At 36.4% G+C, this 26,000-nt stretch overlaps 1 protein-coding gene across 3 annotated transcripts in view; it reads left to right on the forward strand.

The window, feature by feature from the left end:
- Nucleotides 1-26,000, forward strand: part of AKT3 (AKT serine/threonine kinase 3) — a 320,125-nt gene that overhangs the window by 167,562 nt on the left and 126,563 nt on the right. For all 3 annotated transcript variants that reach the window (XM_089919467.1, XM_089919426.1, XM_089919512.1), the window contains exons 6-7: nucleotides 15,553-15,618; nucleotides 16,993-17,061. In XM_089919467.1, the coding sequence (XP_089775593.1) occupies nucleotides 15,553-15,618; nucleotides 16,993-17,061 (135 nt within the window). The remainder of the gene's footprint in view (nucleotides 1-15,552; nucleotides 15,619-16,992; nucleotides 17,062-26,000) is intronic.

Consider the following 26,000-nt stretch of genomic DNA (forward strand, 5'->3'; position numbering starts at 1 on the left):
TCAGAATAGTTTGAGAAGGATTGTTATGAGTTCTTCTTTGTTTGTTTGTTAGAATCCCCAGTGAAGCAGTTTGGTCCTGGATTTTTGTTTGACAGAATTTTAAAATGACACATTCTCTTTCACATCTAGTGATTGGTGTGTTCAAATTATCTGTTTCTTCTTGACTTAGTTTTGGCAGACTGTATGTTTTTAGAGGTGTACATTTCTTCTAGGTTGTCCAGTGTTTTGGCATACAGCTCTTCATAGTATTCTCTGATTTTTTGTATTTCTGTGGTATTGGTTGTTGTTACATCTCTTTCATTTCTTATTTTCTTTATTTGGGTCCTCTCTCTTTTCTTCTTGGTGTGCTTGGCTAGAGGTTTTTCAATTTTTATCTTTTCAAAATAAACAGCTCTTGGTTTTATTGATCTTTTCTGGGTTTTTTAAATCTATTTTATTTATTCAATCTCTGATCTTATAATTTCTTGTCTTCTGCTGACTTTGGGTTTTGTTTGTTCTTCTTTTTCTAATTCTTTTAGGTGGTAGGTTAGGTTGTTTATTTGAGATTTTACTTGTTTCTTGAGGAAGGCCTGTATCCCTATGTACTTTTCTCTTAACACTGTTTTGCTGTATCCCATAGATTTTGTAAGATTGTGTTATCATTTTCATTTGCCTAGAAGTATTTTCTGATTCCTTTTTTGATTTCATCGTTGACTCATTGATTTTTAAGTAGCATGTTGTTTAGTCTCCCCATGTTTGTTCTTTTCACATTTTTCTTTCTGTGGTTGATTTCTGTTTTCATTCAGAATTTTGTACCTTTTGACCACCATCACCCATTTTACCCACCTACTGCTTCTTGCTGTTCTCTGTGAGTTCATGCCTTTCTTTCTCTTCTTTCTTTCTCTTTCTTTCTTTCTTTCTTTCTTTCTTTCTTTCTTTCTTTCTTTCTTTCTTTCTTCTTTCTCTGTCTTCCTCCCTCCCTCCCTTTCTCTCTCTCTCTCTCTTTCTCTGTTTCTTTCTCCCTTCGTTCCTTCCTCCACATATAAGTGGAATCAAACAGTATTTGTCTTTCACTGACTTATTTCACTTAGCAAAATGCCCTCAAGGCCCTTCCATATTATTGCAAGTGGCAAGATTTACTTCTTTTTGTGGCTGAATAATATTCCACTGTGTGTATCACATTTTCTTTTTCCATTCATCCATTGATGGATACATGGATTTATAAATTGTTTCCATGTCTTGGCTATTGTATATAATGCTGCAACTACAGGGAAGTGCAGCTTTCTTTTCACAATAGTGATTTTGTTTCCTTTGGACAAATACCCAGAAGTTTAGTTGCTGGATCAGATTGTAGTTTTAATTTTTTTGACAAATTTCCATACTGTTTTATATAGTGGCTACATCAGTTTACATTCTCACCTGCTGTGTACGGGGGTTTCTTTTCTCCGCACCCTCGCCAACATTTATTTCTTGCCATTCTAACAGGTGTGAGGTGATAGCTCTATGTGGTTTGGATTTGCATTTCTGTGATGGTTAGTGATGTTCAGCACCTTTTCATGTACCTGTTGGCCATCTGTATATTTTCTGTGGAAAATTGTTTATTCAGATCCTCTGACCATTTTTCAATCAGATTGTTTGCTTTTTGCTATTAAGTTATATGAGTTCTTAATATTTTGGATATTAAACCCTTACCAGATATATGACTTGCAAATATTTTCTCCCATTTAGTAGGTTTTATTTTCATTTTGTTGATAGTTTCCTTTGCTATGCATAAGCCATTTATTGATTTTTCTTTATGATATCAAATTTAAAAAATTAATTGACACAACTGGTGTCAAGAAGCTTACCACCTATATTTTTTCTAGTAATTTCGTGTTTTAGCTCTTACATTCAAGTTTTTAATCCATTTGGGGTTGATTTTTGTGTATGGTGTAAGAAAGTGGTCCAGTTTCATTCTTTTGCTTGTGGCTTCTTAGTTTTCCTAGCACCATTTATTGAAGAGAGTGTCCTTTCCCCATCGTGTGTTCTTGGTTCCTTAGTTGTAAGTTAATTGACCGTATATGCATGGGTTTATTTTTGGGCACTCTGTTCTGTTCCATTGATATTTGTGTTTGTCTTTATGCCAATACAATGTCATTTTGACGAGTATAGTATTGCAATATAGTTTGAAATCAGGGAGCATGATGTCTCTAGCTTTGTTCTTTCTCAAGATTGCTTTGGCTATTTGGGGTCTTTGTTGTTACATACACATTTTAGGTTTTTTGTTCTATTTCTGTAAAAAATGTCATTGGAATTTTGATAGGGATTGCACTAAATTATCAAAGCCTTGTAGTTTTAGGTGTACAGGTCTTCTACCTCCTTGTTTAAATTTGTTCTTTAGTATTTTAATTTCTCTAATGCTGTTATAAATGGTATTTTTTTAATTAAAAACTTCTCTCTTTTTGAGACTTTGTTATTAGTGTATAGAAACCAATTAATTTTTGTATATTGATTTTGTATCCTGCAACTTTACTGCATTTGTTTATTAGTTCTACTGCTCTTTAGGGTATTCTGTATATAAGATTATGCTTATGCAAATAGAGATGGTTTTACTTCTTCCTTTCTGATTTAGATTCCTTTTATTTTATTTTATTTTTTTATTGTCTAATTGCTCTGGCTAGGACATCCAATACAATGCTAAATAAAAGTGGTAGGTTGGGCCTCCTGTGTTGCTCCTGTTCTTAGAGGAAAAGCTTTCAGCTTTTTTCCACTGAGTGTGATGTTAGCTGTGAATTTGTCATATATGGCCTTTATTATGCTGAGGTATGTTCCATTTATAGCCACTTTGTTGAGAGATTTTATCAGAAATGGATGTTGAATTTTGTCAGATGCTTTTTCTTTATCTATTGAAATGATCATATGATTTTTATCCTTCCTCTTGTTAATGGGGTGTATGACGTTGAATGATTTGCAGATGTTGAACCATCCTGGCATCTCTGGAATAAATCCCACTTGATTGTGGTGTATGATCCTTTTAATGTATTATTGAATTCAGTTTTCTGATATCTTATTTGGGAGTTTTGCATCTATATTCATCAAAGATATTGGTCTGTAATTTTCTTTTTCTGTGGTGGTGTTGTGTGCTTTTTGGTATCCTGGTAACACTGGCCTAATAAAATGAGTTTAGAGTGTTTTGTGATCTTCTATATTCTTGAAGAGTTTCAGAAGAAGGACTGGTATTAATTTTTCTTTAAATGTTGATAGAATTTACCAGTGAGGCCATCTGCTCCTGGGCTTTTATTTTTTGGGAGATTTGTGATTACTGATGCAAACTCCATGTTCATTATTCATCTGTTCAGACTTCCTATTACTTCATGATTCAGTCTTGGTAAGTTGTATGTTTCTAGGAATTTATCCATTTTTTCTGAGTTATCTAATTTGTTATCATATAATTGTTCACTGACCCTTATGATCCTTTATATTTCTGTGGTATCAGTTTTGAATGTTCTCCCCTTTTGTTTATGATTTCATTTGAGTCATCTCTCCTCATTTCTTTTTTTTAAATTAATTTATTTTGTTTATTTATTTTTGGCTGCATTGGGTCTTAGTTGCTTCATGTGGGCTTTCTCTAGTTGCAGCAAGTGGGAGCTACTCTTCGTTGCGGTGTGCGGGCTTCTCATTGCGTTGGCTTCTTTTGTTGCAGAGCATGGGCTCTAGGCATGCGGGCTTCAGTAGTTGTAGCACGCAGGCTCAGTAGTTGTCATGCATGGGCTTAGTTGCTCCGCAGCATGTGGGAACTTCCTGGACCAGGGCTTGAACCTGTGTTCCCTGCATTGTCAGGTGGATTCTTAACCACTGCGCCACCAGGGGATCCCTCTCCTCTTTTCTTAATTTGTTTTGCTAAAGGTTTGTAAATTTTGTCTTTTCAAAAAGCCAACTCTTAGTTTTGTTGATTTTTTTAAAAAGTGTCTTTCTAATCTTTGTTTCATTCATTTCTGCTCTAATCTATATTATCTGCTTCCTTCTGTCAACTGTGGGCTTACTGTGTTCTTTTTCTAGATCCTTAAGGTGTAAAATTAGGTTCTTTATTTTAGATTTTTCTTTTTTCTTAATGTAGGCATTTATCACTACCAACTTTCCTATTCTTTTTCTACATTACAAAAATTTTGGTGCACTGTGTTTCCATTTCTTTTGTCTCAAGAATTTTTTGATTTCCCTTTTGATTTCTTTTTTGACTCACTGGTTCTTCAGAAGTGTTTTGCTTATTTTCTATATAATTGTGAGCTTTCCAGCTTCACTCCTGTTATTTTTAGTTTCATACTACAGTGGTTGGAAACTATAGTTGGTATAATTTTAATCTTCTGAAATTTGTTATGACTTGTTTTGTGATCTAACATATACTCTATCCCAGAGAATGTTGTGTGTGTACTTGAGAAGAATATGTATTGTGAAGCCGTTGGATGGAATCTTTTGTATATATCTGTTAGGTCCATTTGCTCTAAAGTGTAGTTCAATCCATTATTGTCTTGTTGATTTTCTATATGGATGATCTTTCCATTGTTGAAAGTGGGGTGCTGAAGTCCTTTACTATTATTGCATTGCTGTCTATTTCAGCCTTTATATTTGGTGACAATTGTTTAATATATTTTGATGCTCTCATATTTGGTGTGTATATATTTACAATTGTTATGTCCTCTTGATGAATCGATCCCTTTATCATTATATAATGAACTTCTTTTTCTCTTACAACTTTTGACTTAAAGTTGAAATTGAAGCTAAAGTTCAATTCTTACAACTTTCGGCTTAAAGTCTATTTGTCTGATAGAAGTATAGCTACTCCTTGTCTCTTTTGGTTTCCATTTACATGGAATATCCTCTTCCATCCCTTCCCTTTCATCATATGAGTTTCCTTAAAGCTTAAGTGAGTCTGTTTTAGGTAGCATGTAGTTGGGTTTTGTTTTTTTATCTACTCAGCAACTCTGTGTTTTTTAATTGGAGATGTTAAACCATTTATATTTTAAGGAATTATTGATGATGAAAGATTTACTATCACCATCTGGTTAATTGCTTTCTAATTATTTTATAGTTTCTTTTTTCTTTTCTTCCTCTCTTGCTTGCTTTCTTTGTGAATTGTTCATTTTATATAGTGGTATATTTGATTCTTTTTATCATTTGTGTATCAGAGTTCTTTGCTTTGTGATTACCCTGCTGTTCATAATAATTTTACAGTTATAGCAGTCTATTTTAAGTTGATAACATTGTAACTTCAATTGATTTTAAAAGTCCTACACATTTACTTCCCCCCCTAACATTTTATGTTATTGATGTCCCAATTTATATTTTTTATATTCTGTGTCCATTAACAAAATATTGTAGCTATAATTATTTTTGATGCTTTGTCTTTTAACCTGTATGCTAGAGATCAAAGTGACTTACACACTGCCACTGCAGTTTTAGAGTGTTTCAGATTTGTATAATTACCTTTACCAGTGAATTTTATATGTTATATGTTTTTATGTTACTGATTAATATCTTTTCATTTCAGCTTGAAGAACTCCCTTTAACATTTTATGTAAAGCTGTCTACTGATAAATTTCCTCAACATTTGTTTTTCTGGGGAAGTCTTTATCTTTCCTTCATTTTTAAAGGACAGGGTTGCTGGGTAAAGTGTTCTAAGTTGATAGTTCTTTTTTTCTTTGAGCACTTTGAATATATCATCTCACTCTCTCCTGGCCTGCAAGATTTCTGTTGAAAAATATGCTGATAGCTTTATTGGAGTTTCTTTGTATGTGATGAATACATTTTCTCTTGCTGCTTTCAAAATTCTCTCTTTGTCTTATATTTTTTGAGAGCTTGTTTGCAGTGTATCTTGGTAAAGATCTCTTTTGGTTGAATCTGTTTGGGGAGCTTTGGGCTTTGTGTACCTGGGTGTCCATATCTCTCTCCAGCTTAGAGAAGTTTTAAGCCCTTATTTCTTTAAATATATTTTGTGTTCCTTTGTCCCTTCCTTTTCTGGATTTCTATAATTTGAATATTGTCTCATTTGTGGTATCCCATAAATCACAGAGGCTTTCTTTACTCTTTCATTCTTACATCTTTTTCTTTGACTGGAAAATGTCAAGGGATCTGTGTTCAAGTTCATACATTGTTTTTTTTTGCCTTATTGAGCCTACTGTTGAATTTCTCTATTTCACTTTTCATTTCAATCTTTGTATTCTCCAGCTCTGGAATTTCTGATTGGTTCTTTTTTTTTTTATCATTTCTACTAGTTTGTCAAACTTCTTGTTTTGTTCATGTATTGTTCTTCTGAGTTCATTTAGCTGTCTCTCTGTGTTCACTTGAATCTTGCTAAGCTTCCTTAAACACTTTGAATTCTTTTTCATGTAACTCAAATCCATTTCTTTGGTGTCAGTTATTGGAAAATTCTTGTGTACCTTTGGTGATGTCGTGTTTTCTTGCTTCTTCATGTTTCTAATGTCTTTGAGTTGATAATCATGCATTCAAGGGAGCAGTTGCCTTTTTCAGCTTTTAAAGACTAGCTTCACTGGGGAAAGATTATCACCTTAAGATGACTGTGAATATGCCAGCTGGGTAGGGTGCAGTGTCTCTGGTTCCAGGGAGGGCACACTAAAGTCCTTTCCATGCAGCTCTGTCAGCTGAGATCAACATCAGCATAGATTGTGACATCTTCTTTTAGAAGATGTGGGTGACAGTGGTGGCAAAAGCTGCAGGGATCCTACTATTCTTTTCTGCCTGTCAAAATTCTAGCCAAGGGAATCCCTCTTGATGACAGGGCTGGTGTGCTGACACTTGGGGCATCAGTGGAGCTGGTATTCTGGCACCTGGTGCGCACAGAGCTAACACAACACCTGAGTCGTGGGGTCACAGGTACACTTACAGTGGCAGTGGCACTGGTTTCACTGGTGCAGGCACGTGAAGACTTCCCATGGAACTGGGGTCTGGGTTCCTGGGAATCACCACAGTGACTCAGGCCCTGGGGTAAAGGGGAATGCAGTAGCAGCAGGATTCCTGGGATGACAGGGTTCAGCAGTGGCTTGGGACCCAGAGCCAGAGTACAGTAGTGTACTTCTTATAGATGGTTGGTCAAATACCTGACTCTGGCCTCAGGGTTCAGTTTTATAGCAGCCGCATCTTGGCCTCAGCAATGGTGAGTCATAACCATGGCCTAGGACCCACGGGGCAGTTACAGAACAGTAACAGATTGGCCCCAGTGATGTTGCGTCATAGCAGCAACTTAGAACTCTGGGGGCGGTTGCAGAGCTCCAACAGCACAATCTACTGATGGACAGTTCAAAGCCCTGACTTTCAACCCCGGGGGCAGGGTATAGAGCAGATGTAGTGCCACCTGCCCCAGTTATGGTGGGTCACAGCTCTGACTTGGAACCCCAAGGACGGTGTGCTGAGCAGCAGCATGTGGCCCTGTAATGGCAGGTCAAGTGGTGACAGAAACCCAGGGACAGGGAACAGGGTTGCAGCAGCACAGCCTGATGATGACAGATCAAAGCCACAATTTAGGACCCAGGGGTGGTTGCAGAACAGTGGCAACATTGCTTGGTAATGGCCCATTAAAGATGTGTGTCGGGACCCTAGGGGCAGGGTGCAGAGCAGCAGCAGGATGGCTCCTTATGACAGGTCAAAGTCCTGTCTTAGGACCCAGGGGTAGGGTGCAGAGCAGTGGTATTGCAGCCCAAGTTATGACTGGTCAAAGCTACAACTTGGGACCCAGTGGCAGGATACAGAGCAGTGGCACAGCCCCATTTACGGCAGGTCAAAGCTGCAACTGGATCCTGGGAGTGGAACACAAGCAGAGCAGCCATGGCCCTGGTTGTGGCATGGTAGAGCCCTAAGGTGGGACATGGAAGGCAGGAGACAGAGTAGTAGCCCTTGTATGGCAGGTCAAAGCCCTGATTAGGACTCAGTGGTAGGGCTCAGAGCAGCAGCAGCTTGGCTTTGTGGATGGCTAGATTTTGTGGCATCCTGAGATCCAGGGAGCCAGACACAGCAGCGACTAGGGTCCCTGAGGCCAGGTGTCATCCGCAGCAACAGCTCCTGCCCCAGAGAGGAGCTGCAGTGGTGTGGACTTTCGGTAGCTCTGTTAGCTGAGTTCAGTCAGTGTTGGTGAAGACTGTGGGAATCCTCAGTAGTGAAAGCTGCAAACAGCCATGGCAGTGAAGCTTGTTGGAGTTCTCTTGCTCTTATTTTCCCATAGGGGGAAATCCCTCTGAGGCCATCTTTTCTGGTGCCTAACTGCCCTGGTCTAGGGGATGGGATGTCACAGGTAAAATGCTTCCTATACTTTTCTGGCAGCCATCCTCGTCTTTAAATCTCTACAGGGTTTATGCTGCTTCATTGCTTTCTTCTGATTTCATTGTAGTCCAGAGCTTTTCAAAAGCTGTTTTCATCAGTTTGTAGTTGCTTGTTGTTTTTGTAGGATAACCTAATATTGGGACCTCCTAGCCCTCCATCTTGTTGACGTCATTCCTAACAAGTCCTATTTCTGGTGCTAAATGTCAGTGATCCCTAAGACCACTCTCAGGCTTAATATTTCATTAGGAATCACGGATCCAGGAAAGCTGATATACTAGTGGTTATCGCTTATTGCAGTGATAACATACAGATTAAAATCAACAAAAGGAAAGTCATATGGGACAAAGTCCAGGAGAAACCTTTCAGGTGTCCTCTCCCAGTAAAGTCACATGGATGCACTTAATTCCCCCAGTAACAATGTGTGACAACATGTGCAAAGCGTTGTCAACCCAGGAAACTCACCCAAGCCTTGGTTTCCCGGATTTTTATTTTAAGTGAGTCATGTAGGCAAGCAGCACCTGTGTGGTTTCCCTAGCCATCCTGAGCAAAATCAGGCACACAGCATTCATCATTCTTCCTGTTGTTTGCATGAACTGGCTAGTCAAACTGGTGTCATGTGGCCCAAGATCTCTGGTGTGCAAAAATGCTCTTACCAGGTAGAATATTCCAAGGGATCAGAGCTTATTTCCCAGGAGCTGGCCAAGGGACCGTCCTGAGGATTGATTTTCCTTGTGAGTGTACAGGGTTTGAGCAATCCAGGCCTTCTGAATTCATTCTTTCCTACACATACACCTATTAAAATATCAAACCAGTGCTTTGACTTGACTGCTGACACTTCTCTTTCCTTGGCTTTTAAGTTATTAAGTGCTGGCCCCTAACCAGAAATTCTTATCATTTGCCAGCTTCTTTGATCCATTCTTTCAGATTCTCATGAACCTCTGTATTATCTACTGTGCAAATGATTGTGGTTTACTGTAGAAAGCAGATAATCAATGTATTTGCTTCGATCTGCTGCATCTTCATCATCTGTCATTGTGCGATCGGAGGTATGATTTCATTGATTTGTGTTCTGGATTTGCTTCTTGCAGTCGTGAAGATTCTGTCATTCTTTAGCATCATTCCTAGGGTTATCATTCACTATTTACTGATTCATTCATTCTTTCTTTCAACAAATATAAATTGAACACCTAATTATTTACTAGTTACTGCCCTAGGCAATGGGAATATGTGAATGAATAAGACTGACCAGAATTCCTCCCCTCTGGAAATTACATTTTAGTCAGGAAACGGACACATGACAAATGAGTAACTCGCAGTATGTAAGAAATTAATACATACCATGGAGAAAAAGTAAGTAGGGTAGGGAAACAAGGAATAGTAGTGTTTGTGATTTTTGTGGGTTTTGTAGTTTTAAATAGAATGATCACAGAAGACCTCACTGAGAAAGTGAAATTTCAGTGAACATTGGAAGGAAATGAGGAAGCAAGGTATTTGGGAGGAAGACTTCAGATATTTGGGAGGAAGACTTCAGGTATTTGGGAGGAAGAATATTCCAGACAGAGGAAATCACAATCAAAAAAGCACTGAGGAAGGAGCATATTTTTAAAATAGCTAGGAATCTAGTCTAGCGTGGCTTGTGTAGAGTAAAAGTAGTGGAGGGTTGTTTAGGGTAGTGGTAGATGTTGTAAGGATATTGGTTTTTACTCAGTGTAATGGGAAGCCATTGGAAGTTTTTAAGCAGTATAGTAACATGATATAATTTTCATTTTAATATCATCACTTTGGCTGCAGTGTTGAGAATAGACTGTGGGTTGGAAGCAGGGAGTTTGTTAGGAGTTAATGGCAATAATCCAGATAATTGATATAGTGGCTTACATTAGGGTATTAGCAGTGGAGGTGGTAAGACGTAATCAATCAGGGGTATATTTTGATGAAGAGCCATCAGGATTGCCTGACAGATTGAATGTAGGGTATGAGAGAAAGTAAGGAGTTGAGGATCATTGCCAGGTTTTTGGCCTGAGCACCTGGAAGGATGCTGTTGCCATTTGCAGCAATGGGGATGATTTTTTTTCTGTGGAGAAACAAACCTTTTCATGGGAGATTAGAAATTAGGTTTTGGACATGTCAAATTTGATATTTCTGTTAGACACTCAAGTTAAAGGCATCTATTAGACATCCATGTCAAATAAGCATTTCTGGAGTTTAGGGAAGAAGCCTGCATTTGAGACACAAATGTGGAAGTCCATGATCACCATATAGACTGTATTTAGGGTCATAGTCTGAATGAAGTCACCAAGGGAATGAGTATACCTATGAAGGTAAGAGGTTAATGACCTCTATTCTGAGTAGGAAGTAGGATGAAACTGTGGGAGTGAGGTTGAGATAAAGAAAGACAACTTAATGAAAATCTCCTGGGCTTAATAAAAGTCAGATAGACCTCGGTGCCAATCTCAGCTCAGTAGTTTAACTAGGTAAGGTGACTTTGTGGGGTTGTGTGTACATTTCATTATACATACCAGGCCTGGTAGGAGGCCTGGGAAAGTTTTGAAACATTCATACTGAGGAATGGAAGAATGACCTTGGTAGGGATGAGTTAAAGAATCCTAAGAAGATTCAGCTGAGATTAGAGAGGGCATTATAATGGTGCTAGTCAGTATGTTTGTGATTTTATTCCCCTTGAGATGTGGAATATATCAATAAAAGTGAGAAAGTAGAGATTGATGTATTCCAATACTGGGAATTGGAAGATGCAGAAGGAAAGAAGGGAATGTAGTGAAGGGCAATATAGACAAGCAGCATGTTCTACAATTTAAGAAGGACTAGGTGCTGAAGATTATGTCATGACTGAAGTGAAAGAAGTTCATGTAGCCCTCCATCCAAGTAACATTGGTTTGGCCAAAAAGTTTGTTTGGGTTTTTCGGTAACATCATATGAAAAACTCAAGCAGACTTTTTGGCCAGCCCGATATTTGGAACAAGAGCATCAAGAATAAAGTATTAGGGCTTCCCTGGTGGCACAGCTTTTGAGAGTCCGCCTGCCGATGCAGGGGACACAGGTTCGTGCCCCGGTCCGGGAAGATCCCACATGCCACAGAGCGGCTGGGGCCCGTGAGCCATGGCCGCTGAGCCTGCGCGTCCGGAGCCTGTGCTCCGCAACGGGAGAGGCCACAGCAGTGAGAGGTCTGCGTACCACAAAAAAAAAAAAAAAATTAAGTATCAAATAACAACATTTGATAAAGGTGATATAATATTCATAGACAACAGGGAACAATTGTGCTTTCATTTTTTCCATCAAGATGAAAAAGATCTTCAAAAAAGGTAATAGCAATAGAAATGAAGGAACGGTGAGGAGAAAGTGTGAGAGCTGGAGAGTGGAAGTATTAGAAGTCTGCGTCTGGGCCATTGCTCAAGTTTTCCAAAGAGGGGGAAGTTACAACCCCAAAATTTAGAGCTTGATAAGTATGACATCTTTGCTACGGAAGAAAAAAGTATAGATTGCTGACATACGGCTTGTCAAAACAGAACAAGTAAATAATGATCACTTGTAGTCCTTGTGGTTTAATTAAGAATAAAGGTGCCAAGGTAAAAACTTCTGCCCTCTTCTCTCTGCTTCCCCACCTGCTACATCTCCTCCTCTGAGTGTCATTTATAGCTCTGGATTAAAAAAAAAAAAAAAAAAAAAAAAGATACTTTAGATATGATGTATCTTGAGTTCAACCAGCTTCTGATAAAAGTCAGTCATTATAGTCTTGTCAAAATGGAGAAAATAATGTGAACAGAGTTAAAGTACCTAGTTAAGTTGGTACCAGGCTTTTTGAAGATGGGAGACAGTGTGGTGAAGTGGAAATGACCATTGATGTTGGACTTAGATGGGATCAATATTGACCTTTTCACCTGCAACTTGAGCAGTTTAACTTTTGTGAACCTTGATTGCCTCATATAAAATGGGAATAGTCAAACCAAACCTGCTCAGTTACTACAAGGATTAAAGGAGATGACACCCTTGGTCCTCAGTAATAGAAATGTTCTTTTCTTCTGTTTCTCTGCCGTCATTTACTCCTTGTGCCCCCTCCAAAAACAACCCCTAACTACCACAACACAATAAGTGCGGCAAATGAAAGGAGAATTTTAAACTCTGTGTAGTAGAGGGCAGTGATAAATTAGAGACAATTGAGAAAATAAATACGAGGAAGACTATTCTGCCTCATGTTTGCAAGAAATAAAATTCCATTCTCTGTAAACTTCTTTCTATGAAAGAAATTAGATTTTAAAATTCATTGTTTAGTATTTTACCATGGATGAATATACATGAAACTATATTTCAAAAGCTTTTTCATGAAAACATTATACTTACATTATATACCGAAGCACTCTTCATTTGTAATCATGATCAACAAATGGATTTTTTAAAAAGCATCATATTGTTTTAGCCACTAAGCTTTATCACTGTTATTTATAACTTTTTGTTTTGACATATTGCTTTTAACTGTAATTAAAAATTATTGACATCTGTGTTTACTTTTTAGCTTGTGCATACCTTATCTTCATAGCAGAAACTAATTAGTATGTGAAATATTGTACCATTAAATTTGCATTAAGGGGGAAATTCTAATTTGATCAGATGTAAAAATATGGTAGAAAATACATTTTAATACATGAAAGATATGTACATGGTATTAATTCTGGTTTCATTCTTACAACAAAGAAATATTGCTTTTAGCTTTTGCCTACCTACATCTTTACTTGGCTCCTTTAATGTGATTAGGCAGATCATAGAATTTAGAAAAAATATAATCTTTCATGAAACTTACAAAGTGATTTAGAAAAACAACTGTTACATATAATGAGTTTGTTTCAACAAAATAGAATGAAATATCTGCCAGAAATATTTTCTGAAGTACTAGAATATCTTTTCTGGTTTCATACTTACCTTTCTTTAAGTCTTTTCCTAGTTCACTGCCTCAAATCCCTTAAAATCGTGAAGTATAAATAGGTAAATGTTATGTCTTCTGTGAATCTCTTTCTGACTGCATATAAAGAAATATTTCTTCTGCTTTACCCTCTTGTTGGAAGCATATAGCTGTTAGTTTTTTACTATTAATTTTATATCTCAAAAATACTCCAAACATTTTTTCTTGTTCCTGCTGTTCCTGTCATCCAGGCCATCCTCATTTCACTCTTGTACTGCAGTTGTCTCCTGATTGATCCCTCCTGTTTTTGCTGTCCTTCTCAGAGGAGGCTGAGCAAACTTAAAAACAGAAATCAGCTGTGGGCCTCTGATCCTCCATCGCCTACACCATCACGTTACCCAACCTATGATCTTCCAGTAGCATTGATTTTCCTTCATTATCCCATTTACTATAGTAGATACCCCAGTTTTCCCTTAAGAAAATCAGATCACTTATCAGAATTCGTAATTATTTCTTAAATTGGATATTTACCAATTTGTTATGTCTTGTCCACTAGCATGTGAACTCCATGAGCAAAAGAATCATATCTTTTTTTTAAACCACTTTATACTTGCACTGTCTTAACATTAAGTAAATGCATATCGAGGATTTGGTTTTTTAATCATTGAATTCAGTTCTATATCTCAAAATAGCCACTGTATAATCCTTAATCTTATATTTTACATTCATTATATGATTCTCATAAACTGCAGTATCCCCTTCTCTTTTTTATTTTTTCCATTAATACTGACCACCATCTGACTAACTGGAATGAAAGCTCCACGAGGGCAGGACTTTGGTCTGTGTTGTTCAGTTGGCCTCTCTTCAATGGGTAGAACAATACCCAGAATATATTTGTTTCATATCTATTGAAGGAATAAATGATTGAATGAGTGAAGTCCCACACATTTGACATATTGGAATTCATTCCTATGATAAACAGCTAAGTTCAACAAACATTAATAAGTACCTACTGTATGCTAATCATTATGCTAGGCACTATGGGCACAGAAATTAGTTATGGTGTCATTTCTGCTTATTTATTTTGTATTAAGATATTTGATATTACTTTAATTAATTTAGAAGTTATAGTATGATATGACAGGGACTTTCATACTGTTTGAGCACTTAAGCCTGGTTCTTATTAAACAAATAAGACTGGAATGCTTTCTTACCCATACTTTATTTCACTGGTTTTAAATACTATGTCATTACACTTTACTTTCTGTTCAGACAGAATTGGTCTCTCCCTCTTGGAATGGGTTTTGGATTTTAGCATCTTTGATCAGTCTATTGCTCATTTATCTGCTAAGTCTAACTAAGGTCAGATGCTTTTATAAAAATAATAAATATAATGCAGTGTCCTAATGTTCCCTTGTCTTACTTATAACCTAACTGTGATTTGCCAGCAATATTAAGAAATTGATCCAGTAAGGGCCTTGTTCAGGATCTTGGCAGCAGCAGAGACCAGAGATGCTGTGTTAGTTTCAGCAGTTGTCTTCCTTTCCTTTCATTCTTTAAGATAGTGTTATTTTTAAAATATGAAACATTTTTCCAGTTCTCCATATGTTGAGGAAATCTTTCCTAGTTCACTTTTGATGTCAAGATGAAATTTATGTACAAGATTGGGGAAATACACTCTTAGTGTATTTTTGGTTTGAAATATATGCAGATTTAAAAAGTGTCACCTAGAATAGGCTGTGACCTTTTTTTTAAAAAAAAAAAGAAGCATGCTAAAAAAGCCACAAGCAAAAATATACAGCTTTTATACTCTGTTTTTATTTCTAAAATGTATAATTTAGAATTAAATCTTTTTTTTTTTTAAGAATTAAATCTTATACAGGTACTGTGTCCCCCTTTTCAATAACTGATTTTTCTTTTAGGTAGAAGACTTGCAACAAATTCTATGATCTTTAATGGAATATATCCTTTAAATCCCCCTGAATACAATGTAATACAGACATGGAAATATTAACTACTCCATGCCTAGCTGTTAACTTATAAGGCATTCTCTTCAAGGGGAAAGGCTTACTATTTCATTTTCTGTGTCCCTGATAATTTTTGCTGATTATTATATCATTATTGCTATACTTTAAGTATGACTGAACTTATATGAGTTTATACATTATAGCCATCTGATTTAAATCACTAATTTGATTTTTTTTTGGTGGAAGAGAAGCTTAGCAATAAAGGGAGCATGTGTTTTAAAATCTTTTTCTGTGTCTGTGTTTACCTCTTCTGGTCTTAGAGAAGTAGCAAAATTTTTATATTATTTGTGCTCAGAACATATATTAAAGGTTTGCCTTTTTCTTTTGTAGGATGAAGTGGCACACACTTTAACTGAAAGCAGAGTATTAAAGAACACTAGACATCCCTTTTTAACAGTAAGTGCTTAGAGGAAAGATGTTATAACATTTTATATTTAAGGGAGTTTAATTATAGAATCTAAGCTATGAAAAATAACATTTTAAATAACATTTATTTAGGTATGACATTTTCTTTGTAGATAAGTCAGTTTGGGGGAAATTATTAGAATGTATGGATTAAGTTTACAATATGCATGCATTTGTAGTCCTCTCGTTATATACCCATGAGTTTTTTGAGATTTTTTTTTTCTTCCCATAACTTTCACTGCCTTAAAAAAATAGAGCAAATACATTTAAAAATAAATTTAAAGATAGCATTTAAGTTAAAAATAGGATAAGTCATGGTACATTTTCTTCATTAGATAAAGTATAAACTGTGACTTAAATACATATAACTTAGTTATTTTGAAACAGACTGATTTTTTTTTTAGTCCTGTTTAGATTGCTTGTAATAGAGGCATAATTTGCAAAGTTTCTGTATGTTCCTGGTTCCAATGAAGTGTATTAAGATTAAAAATCACAGACTTTCAGGGCTCTCCTGGTGGCGCAGTGGTTGAGAGTCCGCCTGCCGATGCAGGGGACACAGGTTCATGCCCCGGTCCAGGAAGATCCCACATGCCGCGGAGCGGCTGGGCCCGTGAGCCATGGCCACTGAGCCTGTGCGTCCGGAGGCTGTGCTCCGCAACGGGAGAGGCCACAACAGTGAGAGGCCTGCGTACCGCAAAAAATAAAAAATAAAAAAAAATAACAGACTTTCAAAAGGAGAAACTTTTAAAGATTTAGGATTATTTAGTAGGTTTTTTCAGAGGTATCACCAGATACATAGACTTACTTTGTTACATTGTTGTATGTTTATTTTTCAGTGTATTAAGATAGTTGGCTCTAAAGTTTTAATATCTTTATAACCTATAAGATTATCTGCAACAACTCTATTGGATTGGGTCATGTAATGCGACCTCTATGCAAGAAGTGATACTGAAACTATATTAGAAACCCAAGTATAACCACTATAACTGTACTCCTAAGACTTTCCCTGAAGTAATTTGTAGGCCTTACTTTTAAGGTCTCATGGATAAGAAATTTAGGGACCAATACAGTTTCAAGTAGATGACATAGTAGATTGAGAAGTGCTCATAACAATTACTAAGTTTATTTTTAGTAAAAATCATAATTCTAATTTTCCCCAAATAATACTCATTGCTGATCTTCACAAAATTTGTTTTATATTTCTCATAAACTTTTACTTAAGCATTCTTAAGGGAATAAATACACTCTTAAGGAACAAAACAATTCATTTTATCAATCATGCTTACTGTTTCTAAGTATTCTCTTTTTGATACCATTGTAAGAATGTAGGATTATAATATAACATTTTTTCTTTTTCATTTCAAGTCCTTGAAATATTCCTTCCAGACAAAAGACCGTTTGTGTTTTGTGATGGAATATGTTAATGGGGGAGAGGTGAGTCAAGAAGTATAACCAGCACTTGCATTTGCATGGTAGTATTGTTATTTTTTAAAACTTATTTACAATACAAGTTGTAATAGTTCTCTACTTCTTGATAGGGATTTGTATAGCTCTTTCTACTATTTTAGTAAATGGGAGCTGAATAATTTTCTAATGAAATATAAGGATCATTTATTTTTTACAATGACTTCTATGTATAGGAACGTTTAATCATACTCTTTTTTCTAAATTTTTTAAATGCAAAAAAATGTTACTACAGATATGATTTTTAAAATCATGGTTTTTAATTTTGAAAACCAGAAATAGAGGGTTTATGATGCTTTACATAGTTCTTCCTAAAGATTTGTGAAACTTATGAAAAATTATTTTGTGCATTTTAAACTCTGCTTAACAATAGGCCATAGGCACATTGTGGTTGAGTTCTGCCTTCTTCTACATAGTAGTTAGAATAACTTTGACTGTATGTAAGGGATTTTTAAGGAATTTTGTAGTTTTGAAGGAAAATTCAATCATTTTAGTAGTATATTTCACCTATTGCTTTATTCTTTCTCCTCCCTATATTTGATCAAAATCAATGCGAAGGGAAAATGTAATTAACTGCACTAGTTAACTGGAAATATTTCACATTGTGAGTGTTCTGAAATAAGTTTAATTATTAAATAAGGGCTTGTATCTCACAGACCTTAAAACAGTCTTATTATCTGAAAGGAGGGAAGGAAGAGAGGGAAGGAGGAATGGAAGAAAAGAGAGGGTGAGGGGGGGAGGAAAAGAAAGAAACAAAGAAGGGAGGGAAAGAGAGGGAGGGAGGGAGGAAGGAAGGAGGGAAGGAAGGAAGAAGAAAATAGCCCTTATACAATATTTTCCCCTATAGAATTATCAGACTTGTAGGAATTAATCCATTGCAAAAAATTCATTCGTTCATTTGGTAAACACATTTTGAGTGCCTTGGCAGTGTGAGTTTATCCAAATGTGTTAAGAATTTATAATTTATCTTATAACTGTATTACAAATTAGAATATATAGTGAAAGAGCTTTAAATTTATCTTACAAGTGTATTATTATATAGTGAAAGACCTAAGTGTTAATAAATTCATAAAAGAAAATGTGTTATGGATGATCTAGCATTTAGGGTAGGCTTAATGAGATTTCATCAGGGGAACTGATTTGAGAGGATATTTCAGGTGGAGAGGAAGATATGAGCAGAATCACTGGTAGGCAAGCACAGAGGAAGAAGTTGAGTAGTTAGATTATAATAGCCCAGGCATGGGACTTCTCTGCTGGTGCAGTGGTTAAGAATCAGCCTGCCAGCGTAGGGGACACAGGTTCAAACCCTGTTCCGGGAAGATCCCACATGCCGCAGAGCAACTAAGCCCGTGCACCACAACTACTGAGCCTGCGCTTTAGAGCCCGTGAGCCACAACTACTGAGCCCTCATGCCACAGCTATTGAAGCTTACAGGCTTAGAGCCCATGCACTGCAACAGGAGAAGCCACCGCAATAAGAAGCATGTGCACCGCAACGAAGAGTAGCCCTGGCTCGCAACAACTAGAGAAAGCCCACGTGCAGCAGCAAAGACCCAACACAGCCAAAAATAAATAAATAAAATTAATAAATTTATTTTAAAAAAAGACATATCAAAAGTGACTTTTGGTTGGGATCAGGAAAATTAATATATACAGTGAGTTTATTAAGAATGTGTTAAGGGTAAAATTATATATTTGGGTTTGAAAAGCTTTTTCCTAAGGTTCTAAGAAAAACATATGTGGAGATATCACAGAGAATAAATAAAGGGTCAGAATATGGATACAGATTTGGGAGCAATTCCCATAAAGACTGTAACTTAAGTTATGGAAGTGGATATTTCCTATTTTGTGGGAAATGAAATTGGTGAAACTTCTATGTTAGTATCTATCAAAATTAAAACAGCACGTATTCTGGGACCCAGCAATTTCATTTCCAGGAATTTATCCTACAAACATACTCACAAATATACCACAGAATAATATATGGATAAATATATTCATTGCACTATTGTAGTACCTTAAATGAGCATTCAGTAAGGAGACTGCTTAATCAGTGTTACATCCACGCAGTGAAATACTTTATATCCATTAACAAGAATGAGGTAGCCCAATATGGGCTGAGACAAGGCAATTTCTAAGATATATTATGAAATAAGAAAAACAAGGTGCAGACAGAATATAAAGTATGCTTCTATTGTGTTAAAGTAAGACCATATATATGTGTATATATGTCTGTGTATACATTGAGTATCTCTGAAATTATGTACTGGACATTATTGCTTACCTTTGGGAAGGCAAGCTGAGTCACTGGGGAAAAGATGGGAGGACAACTTATTTTTCACTTATTTATTCTTGTGCAGCTTTTGTATTTTGTGTATTAAAGTTGAAGGAAGGAAGATAGGCAGGCAGATGGATGGAGGGATGGATAGATGGATGACCAGGGGAGAGGATATTACGTAGGGAAATGATAAACTGCAGGCAAAATCTTGGACAAGCACTCTTAAATTGCAGAAGTACTCTTAGACAGTATCATGTGTTTGCATCTATTACAAAAATTAGCACATTGTTTTATAATTATGTATTTACTTGTCTATCTTTCCTACTAGACTCAGAGCTCCCTAAGGGGCTAACTGGTATAACTCTGGCACCTTCAAATATTTATTGGATGTTTTGAATGAGTAAATAAGTGAATAGATGAACAGATTCCCTCAGGGAACAGGGATGAAAGAAGTTAGCAAAAGTGGTAAACTAGGAACTGCTGAGAAATAGGAAGAAAAATAGAAAGTAATATGGTATATAGTTTACTTTAGAAAAAAAGCTGAAAATGTTTTTTCAGGGGGAAGTATCTTTGAGTGTATTTATAAAGTACATATTTATTATGAGCAGGGCACGCTGGTAGATACTATGGGGCATACAAACCTCAATTAAACATAACTTTTACCCTCAAAGAGTTTATGATCTAGTGGGGAAGATTAGGTACAAAATTTATACTAAGTGTAAAGTGATAATTATCACTTTTATCAGAAGCATAGATTAAGGACCATGGGACTTCACAGGAAAGAAAGAAGAATTTTGGATGGTGGGATGAAGGGAAGCTGCCTAGAAGCTTAGTAGAGGGAGCTAGGTGGCACCTGCGCTTTTATTCTAAACCTAGAGTACTTCAGCGATTAATCAATTGATGACTGTTAAAAAAGTTTTTTTTTACACAAAAGCATATTTTCAGACTAGCCAGATGGTTTTCTTTAGCGATGGGATTATTTCACCTATTAAACTTATCTGAGAAGGAAATCTGTATTCAGTATATGCTTATGGTGACTTATTTTATTTTGGTTTTGCTTTAGGTTCACCATGCCATTATTCTGCTCAGGGATGCTTCCTAGAAATGCAGAAAACTCAATTGCTGTAGAAAAACTACTAAATGTAGAACTTACGTTTTTGAGATGAGATTGAAGTAGAGAGAATTAAAGTACAGAAATCTACAAATTCATACAAACAATCCATACCAACACTTATTGATACACCATGAGTTTCCCAAATGTGGAATGTCTGTGTGGTATCTAGGAAACTTGAGCAGAGAATACTAGCCTGTTGAAAAGTAAGCTCTGGTAAATTGATAGTACTCACCCAAATGGCAGCATCCTCAAATCTCTTTCTGTCCAGTGTTTGCCCAGAGATAGGCTTCTTTAGTGGACCCATTGAAGTTAATTATAACTAGCTAAGTTTTCACTCAATTCATATTTATTGTCTGTTGATTTTTAATTAGCAATAGTATTCTTTTAGCCTATGTTCTGGAATGTTTATTTTGAAGCATAAGATCAACAGCTGAGACATTTCTTTTCTTATACTTTCTTCACATTTTTGTGACTATCTGGACTTCTTTCAGCCTGATAGACCGCACAAGAGTTTAGCATGCTCCTGGCCGTGCTTGTTATTATCCCTGCATTTGCCAATATTGTTTAAAGCACTACATAATCTTGGTGGAAGTAGATTATGAGAGAAATACTGGTTGCGAAAAATCAACAGTGGCTGCTTATAGGCGTATCAGTACAATGGAGTCATATAATAATTTTATTTAATTTATATGAATTCAAAGAAATAGGCCCAGCAAGAGATAACATAGATAAATAGGAAGGAAGGAGGGAAGGAGGGAGAGAGGGAGGGGAGGAAGGAGAGTGGAAGGGAAGGAAAGAAGGAAATGGTGATTCTGCCATTCCGCTTGCTGAGTATATTCAGAGTGACCTGAAGATGAGAGAGAAATTTGCTATTCTTTTATTCCACGTCAGTTTCTACTTGCCATCCTTAGAGTTTCATGGGATATAAATTCTAGTGCTTAAAAATACATAGTTTTTATAAAACATTGTCATTAAGTGCATTGTAAGTAGAGGTGTTCATCTAAAGAAACTATATTATTTCAATGCTAGAGGAAAAACTGTGCTGAGCTTAACTATATTGAGACAGTATATTGGTCTTCAGTGTAGTACCTTCCTAAGGAATTTCCAAGGATGATTTTGGTTATACCTCATAATCTATGTGTTAACTTTAGAACCCACTCCATTATAGTCCATTTGCCTATTAAATATTTAATGAGTAACTACTATGAGTTGGAACTCAGAGGATGTAGAAATAAGGAAAATATGGTACTTTACTTTAGAAGATGAGTATCTAATTAGAGAGACAGACAAGAAAATATACATATGCAGTGTCATTATTGCTATGAAAACACTGGTTGCTGTGGGATACAGAGAATGCCTATTTGAATCAATCCAAAAGGAAGGAGGAGAATGCCAGGGTAGGAAACACTTCTTAAAGTAGTTGCTAAGCTAAGTCTTGAATGTAACTGTAAGTTACATAAATAAGGATGAGAGGGAGAGCATTCCTACACAGAGAAAATAGAATGTTTAGAGTGTGATGGAGCTCATGCAAGCTCTCCCCGATCTCCCCAGATGTAGCACAGTATGGATGATGCATAGAGTCCTGCAGAGAAAAGCCAGAAGAATCTAACCAGGTAGGTAGGGTCATGTTAGGACAGATCTCTCCCAAGTAATTTAGATTTTATCCTGAAGGCAGTGAAGCGTCATGGAAGGACGTCTGTATGAAATGTTTTACAAAGAAGACTTTGGTAGTGGTATGAGGCATGTATTGGAAAAGAAAAAATTGGATACAGGGAAACTACTTAGAAGCTACTGAAGTTGGAAGGTTTTGGTAATCCGATCATAAAAATGATAAGGTTGTTCATTGAGCCAGTATTAGTGAGAAGGAAACAAATTCTGAATGGTGTTTAGGTACTAGAATTCCCAGGATTTAATGACTAAATGGAGAGAAAGGGAAACATCACACAGTTTCCTATTTGCTGCTTGGGGAATTGTGTGGATACTGGGCTGTTTGTAAAATCAGGAAACACAGTAAAAGGAATGAGTTCTGAGTTGATCATCCTGTATGTGAGTCACCTCGTGGGGATCTGAAGGAAGTAGGAGAGTCAGGTCAGAGATACAAATAGACTTCAGCAGCAATGCGGAAACGAAGGAAGGAAAGAAATGTCCAGTGTGAGAACAGTATGTAGTTAGAAAAATAAATGGCTAAGAATGGTGCCTGAAGATACCAACATCAGACATGTTGGTGTTGAGAGAAGCCTAAGGAGGATTCTGGATAGAAAGAGCCAGACAAGAGAAGCCTTAAAAGTTAAGGAAAGTATATTAAGTGTAAGAGTATAGTAAAGATATACAACTGAAAGATAGCAACTGAATTCATTGGATTTGACATCTACTACTAGTTTCTAAGCAGAGTACCATGGATTCTTCTTTTTTTCTGGCATGATGCAAGGTATGTACCTTGGCTATAGTATAGAATATACAAGGGTTGGTTTGGAGCTCAGTAGAACAAGGTTATGAAAGTTCAGTGAAACCTTTGGTGGACAGTAAGTCAGCATCTGGAGATTATAAAAGTACTCTAATAATGTGACCAATCACACTGCTGCTGACATATCCAAGCCACTCTCTTTTTGTAGCTTAAGTATTATCAAATTCATATGAGAAGCAGAAAAATATTGTGGGGAGAAAAAGTAAACTGAACACTGACTAAGGTGTTTAGTTTGATTTAGAATGTCTCTACTTAGGACTCTTTCCCAAAATCTTACTCATAGCCTTATTTCTTTCAGGCCTGTAAACCAAACCTCTATAAATCCCTCTCCAGGCTGAAATCTCCTGGAGGTTAAGAGATTCATTAGTGGGGAAAGGAAAATCATTACAAAGATTTTGTAAATAATAAATTTTTCACATTCTTCTATATTCTTTATGTGGGTACAACTGAACCTAACACTTTCCGTTATTTAATATTCTTGTCCACATTTTAGTTCATTGTACACTCTATAGTAAGCCCTTTGATAAAATTCATTTTCTTTTTGCATATGACTTCCAGTTTCATGTCAATCTTGAGATCCTCTCATACTTATTTCAGATTCTCATTATCTGGCTGGCATTTTGTCTTCAATTATCTCATTTTAAATTCACATGAGACAAAAGTGCCGGCAGTCAGCATTCTAGTTCTACTTACTAATTTGTGGAGGTGTGACTTGGGTGATTTTTAAGTTAAAAGTATCATTTCATATTCATAGTGATGATTTTCTAAATTTTACTAAATTTATAGATATATAAATATCTGTTGTCAAGAGTCTGACAAGCTAAATTCTTTACTACTTTAGTTATTAATATATTACATAGATTTTATCAGAATTCTATTGTTTTCACCCAAAGCTTTTTCAAAAAGTCTCAAGACAAGAAGGATGCATTATAATATTCACATTAGCACATAAAGGTAAAAGAAATTCGGGAATTTTTTTTTACATCTTTATTGGAGTATAATTGCTTTACAATGGTGTGTTAGTTTCTGCTTTATAACAAAGTGAATCAGTTATACATATACATATGTTCCCATATCTCCTCCCTCTTGCGTCTCCCTCCCTCCCACCCTCCCTATCCCACCCCTCTAGGTGGTCACAAAGCACCGAGCTGATCTCCCTGTGCTATGCGGCTGCTTCCCACTAGCTAGCTATTTTACGTTTGGTAGTGTATATATGTCCGTGCCACTCTCTCACTTTGTCACAGCTTACCCTTCCCCCTCCCCATATCCTCAAGTACATTCTCTAGTAGGTCTGTGTCTTTATACCTGTCTTACCCCTAGGTTTTTCATGACATTTTTTTTTCTTAAATTCCATACATATGTGTTAGCATACGGTATTTGTTTTTCTCTTTCTGACATACTTCACTCTGTATGACAGACTCTAGGTCCATCCACCTCATTACAAATAGCTCAATTTCGTTTCTTTTTATGGCTGAGTAATATTCCATTGTATATATGTGCCACATCTTCTTTATCCATTCATCTGATAATGGACACTTAGGTGGTTTCCATCTCTGGGCCATTGTAAATAGAGCTGCAATGAACACTTTGGTACATGACTCTTTTTGAATTATGGTTTTCTCAGGGAATATGCCCAGTAGTGGGATTGCTGGGTCATATGGTAGTTCTATTTGTAGATTTTTAAGGAACCTCCATACTATTCTCTATAGTGGCTGTACCAATTTACATTCCCACCAGCAGTGCAAGAGTGTTCCCTTTTCTCCACACCCTCTCCAGCATTTATTGTTTCTAGATTTTTTGGTGATGGCCATTCTGACTGGTGTGAGATGATATCTCATTGTAGTTTTGATGTGCATTTCTCTAATGATTAATGATGTTGAGCATTCTTTCATGTATTTGTTGCCAATCTGTATATCTTCTTTGGAGAAATGTCTATTTAGGTCATCTGCCCATTTTTGGATTCCGTTGTTTGTTTTTTGTTATTGAGCTGCATGAGCTGCTTGTAAATTTTGGAGATTAATCCTTTGTCAGTTGCTTCATTTGCAAATATTTTATCCCATTCTGAGAGTTGTCTTTTGGTCTTGTTTATGGTTTCCTTTGCTGTGCAAAAGCTTTTAAGTTTCATTAGGTCCAATATGTTTATTTTTGTTTTTATTTCCATTTCTCTAGGAGGTGGGTCAAAAAGGATCTTGCTGTGATTTATGTCATAGAGTGTTCTGCCTATGTTTTCCTCTAAGAGTTTGAGAGCTTCTGGCCTTACATTTAGGTCTTTAATCCATTTTGAGCTTATTTTTGTGTATGGTGTTAGGGAGTGATCTAATCTCATACTTTTACATGTACCTGTCCAGTCTTCCCAGCACCACTTATTGAAGAGGCTGTCCTTTCTCCACTGTACATTCCTGCCTCCTTTATCAAAGACAAGGTGACCATATGTGCGTGGGTTTATCTCTGGGCTTTCTATCCTGTTCCATTGATCTATCTTTCTGTTTTTTTGCCAGTACCATACTGTCTTGATTACTGTAGCTTTGTAGTATAGTCTGAAGTCAGGGAGCCTGATTCCTCCAGCTTCGTTTTTCATTCTCAGGATTGCTTTGGCTATTCGGGGTCTTTTGTGTTTCCATGCAGATTGTGAAATTTTTTGTTCCAGTTCTGTGAAAAATGCCAGTGGTAATTTGATAGGAATTGCATTGAATCTGTAGATTGCTTTGGGTAGTAGAGTCATTTTCACAATGTTGATTCTTCCAATCCAAGAACATGGTATATCTCTCCATCTATTTGTATCATCTTTAATTTCTTTCATCAGTGTTATAATTTTCTGCATACAGGTCTTTTGTCTCCTTAGGTATGTTTATTCCTAGATATTTTATTTTTTTGTTGTTGTAATGGTAAATGGGAGTGTTTTCTTGATTTCACTTTCAGATTTTTCATCATTAGTGTATAGGAATGCCAGAGATTTCTGTGCATTAATTTTGTATGCTGCTACTTAACCAAATTCATTGATTAGCTCTAGTAGTTTTCTGGTAGCATCTTTAGGATGCTCTGTGTCTAGTATCA

This window comes from Delphinapterus leucas, chromosome 1 (genome assembly GCF_059928025.1).
Source record: "Delphinapterus leucas isolate spDelLeu-1000000601 "Yukka" chromosome 1, BTC_Dleu_Yukka2, whole genome shotgun sequence".
Lineage (NCBI taxonomy): Eukaryota > Metazoa > Chordata > Mammalia > Artiodactyla > Monodontidae > Delphinapterus > Delphinapterus leucas.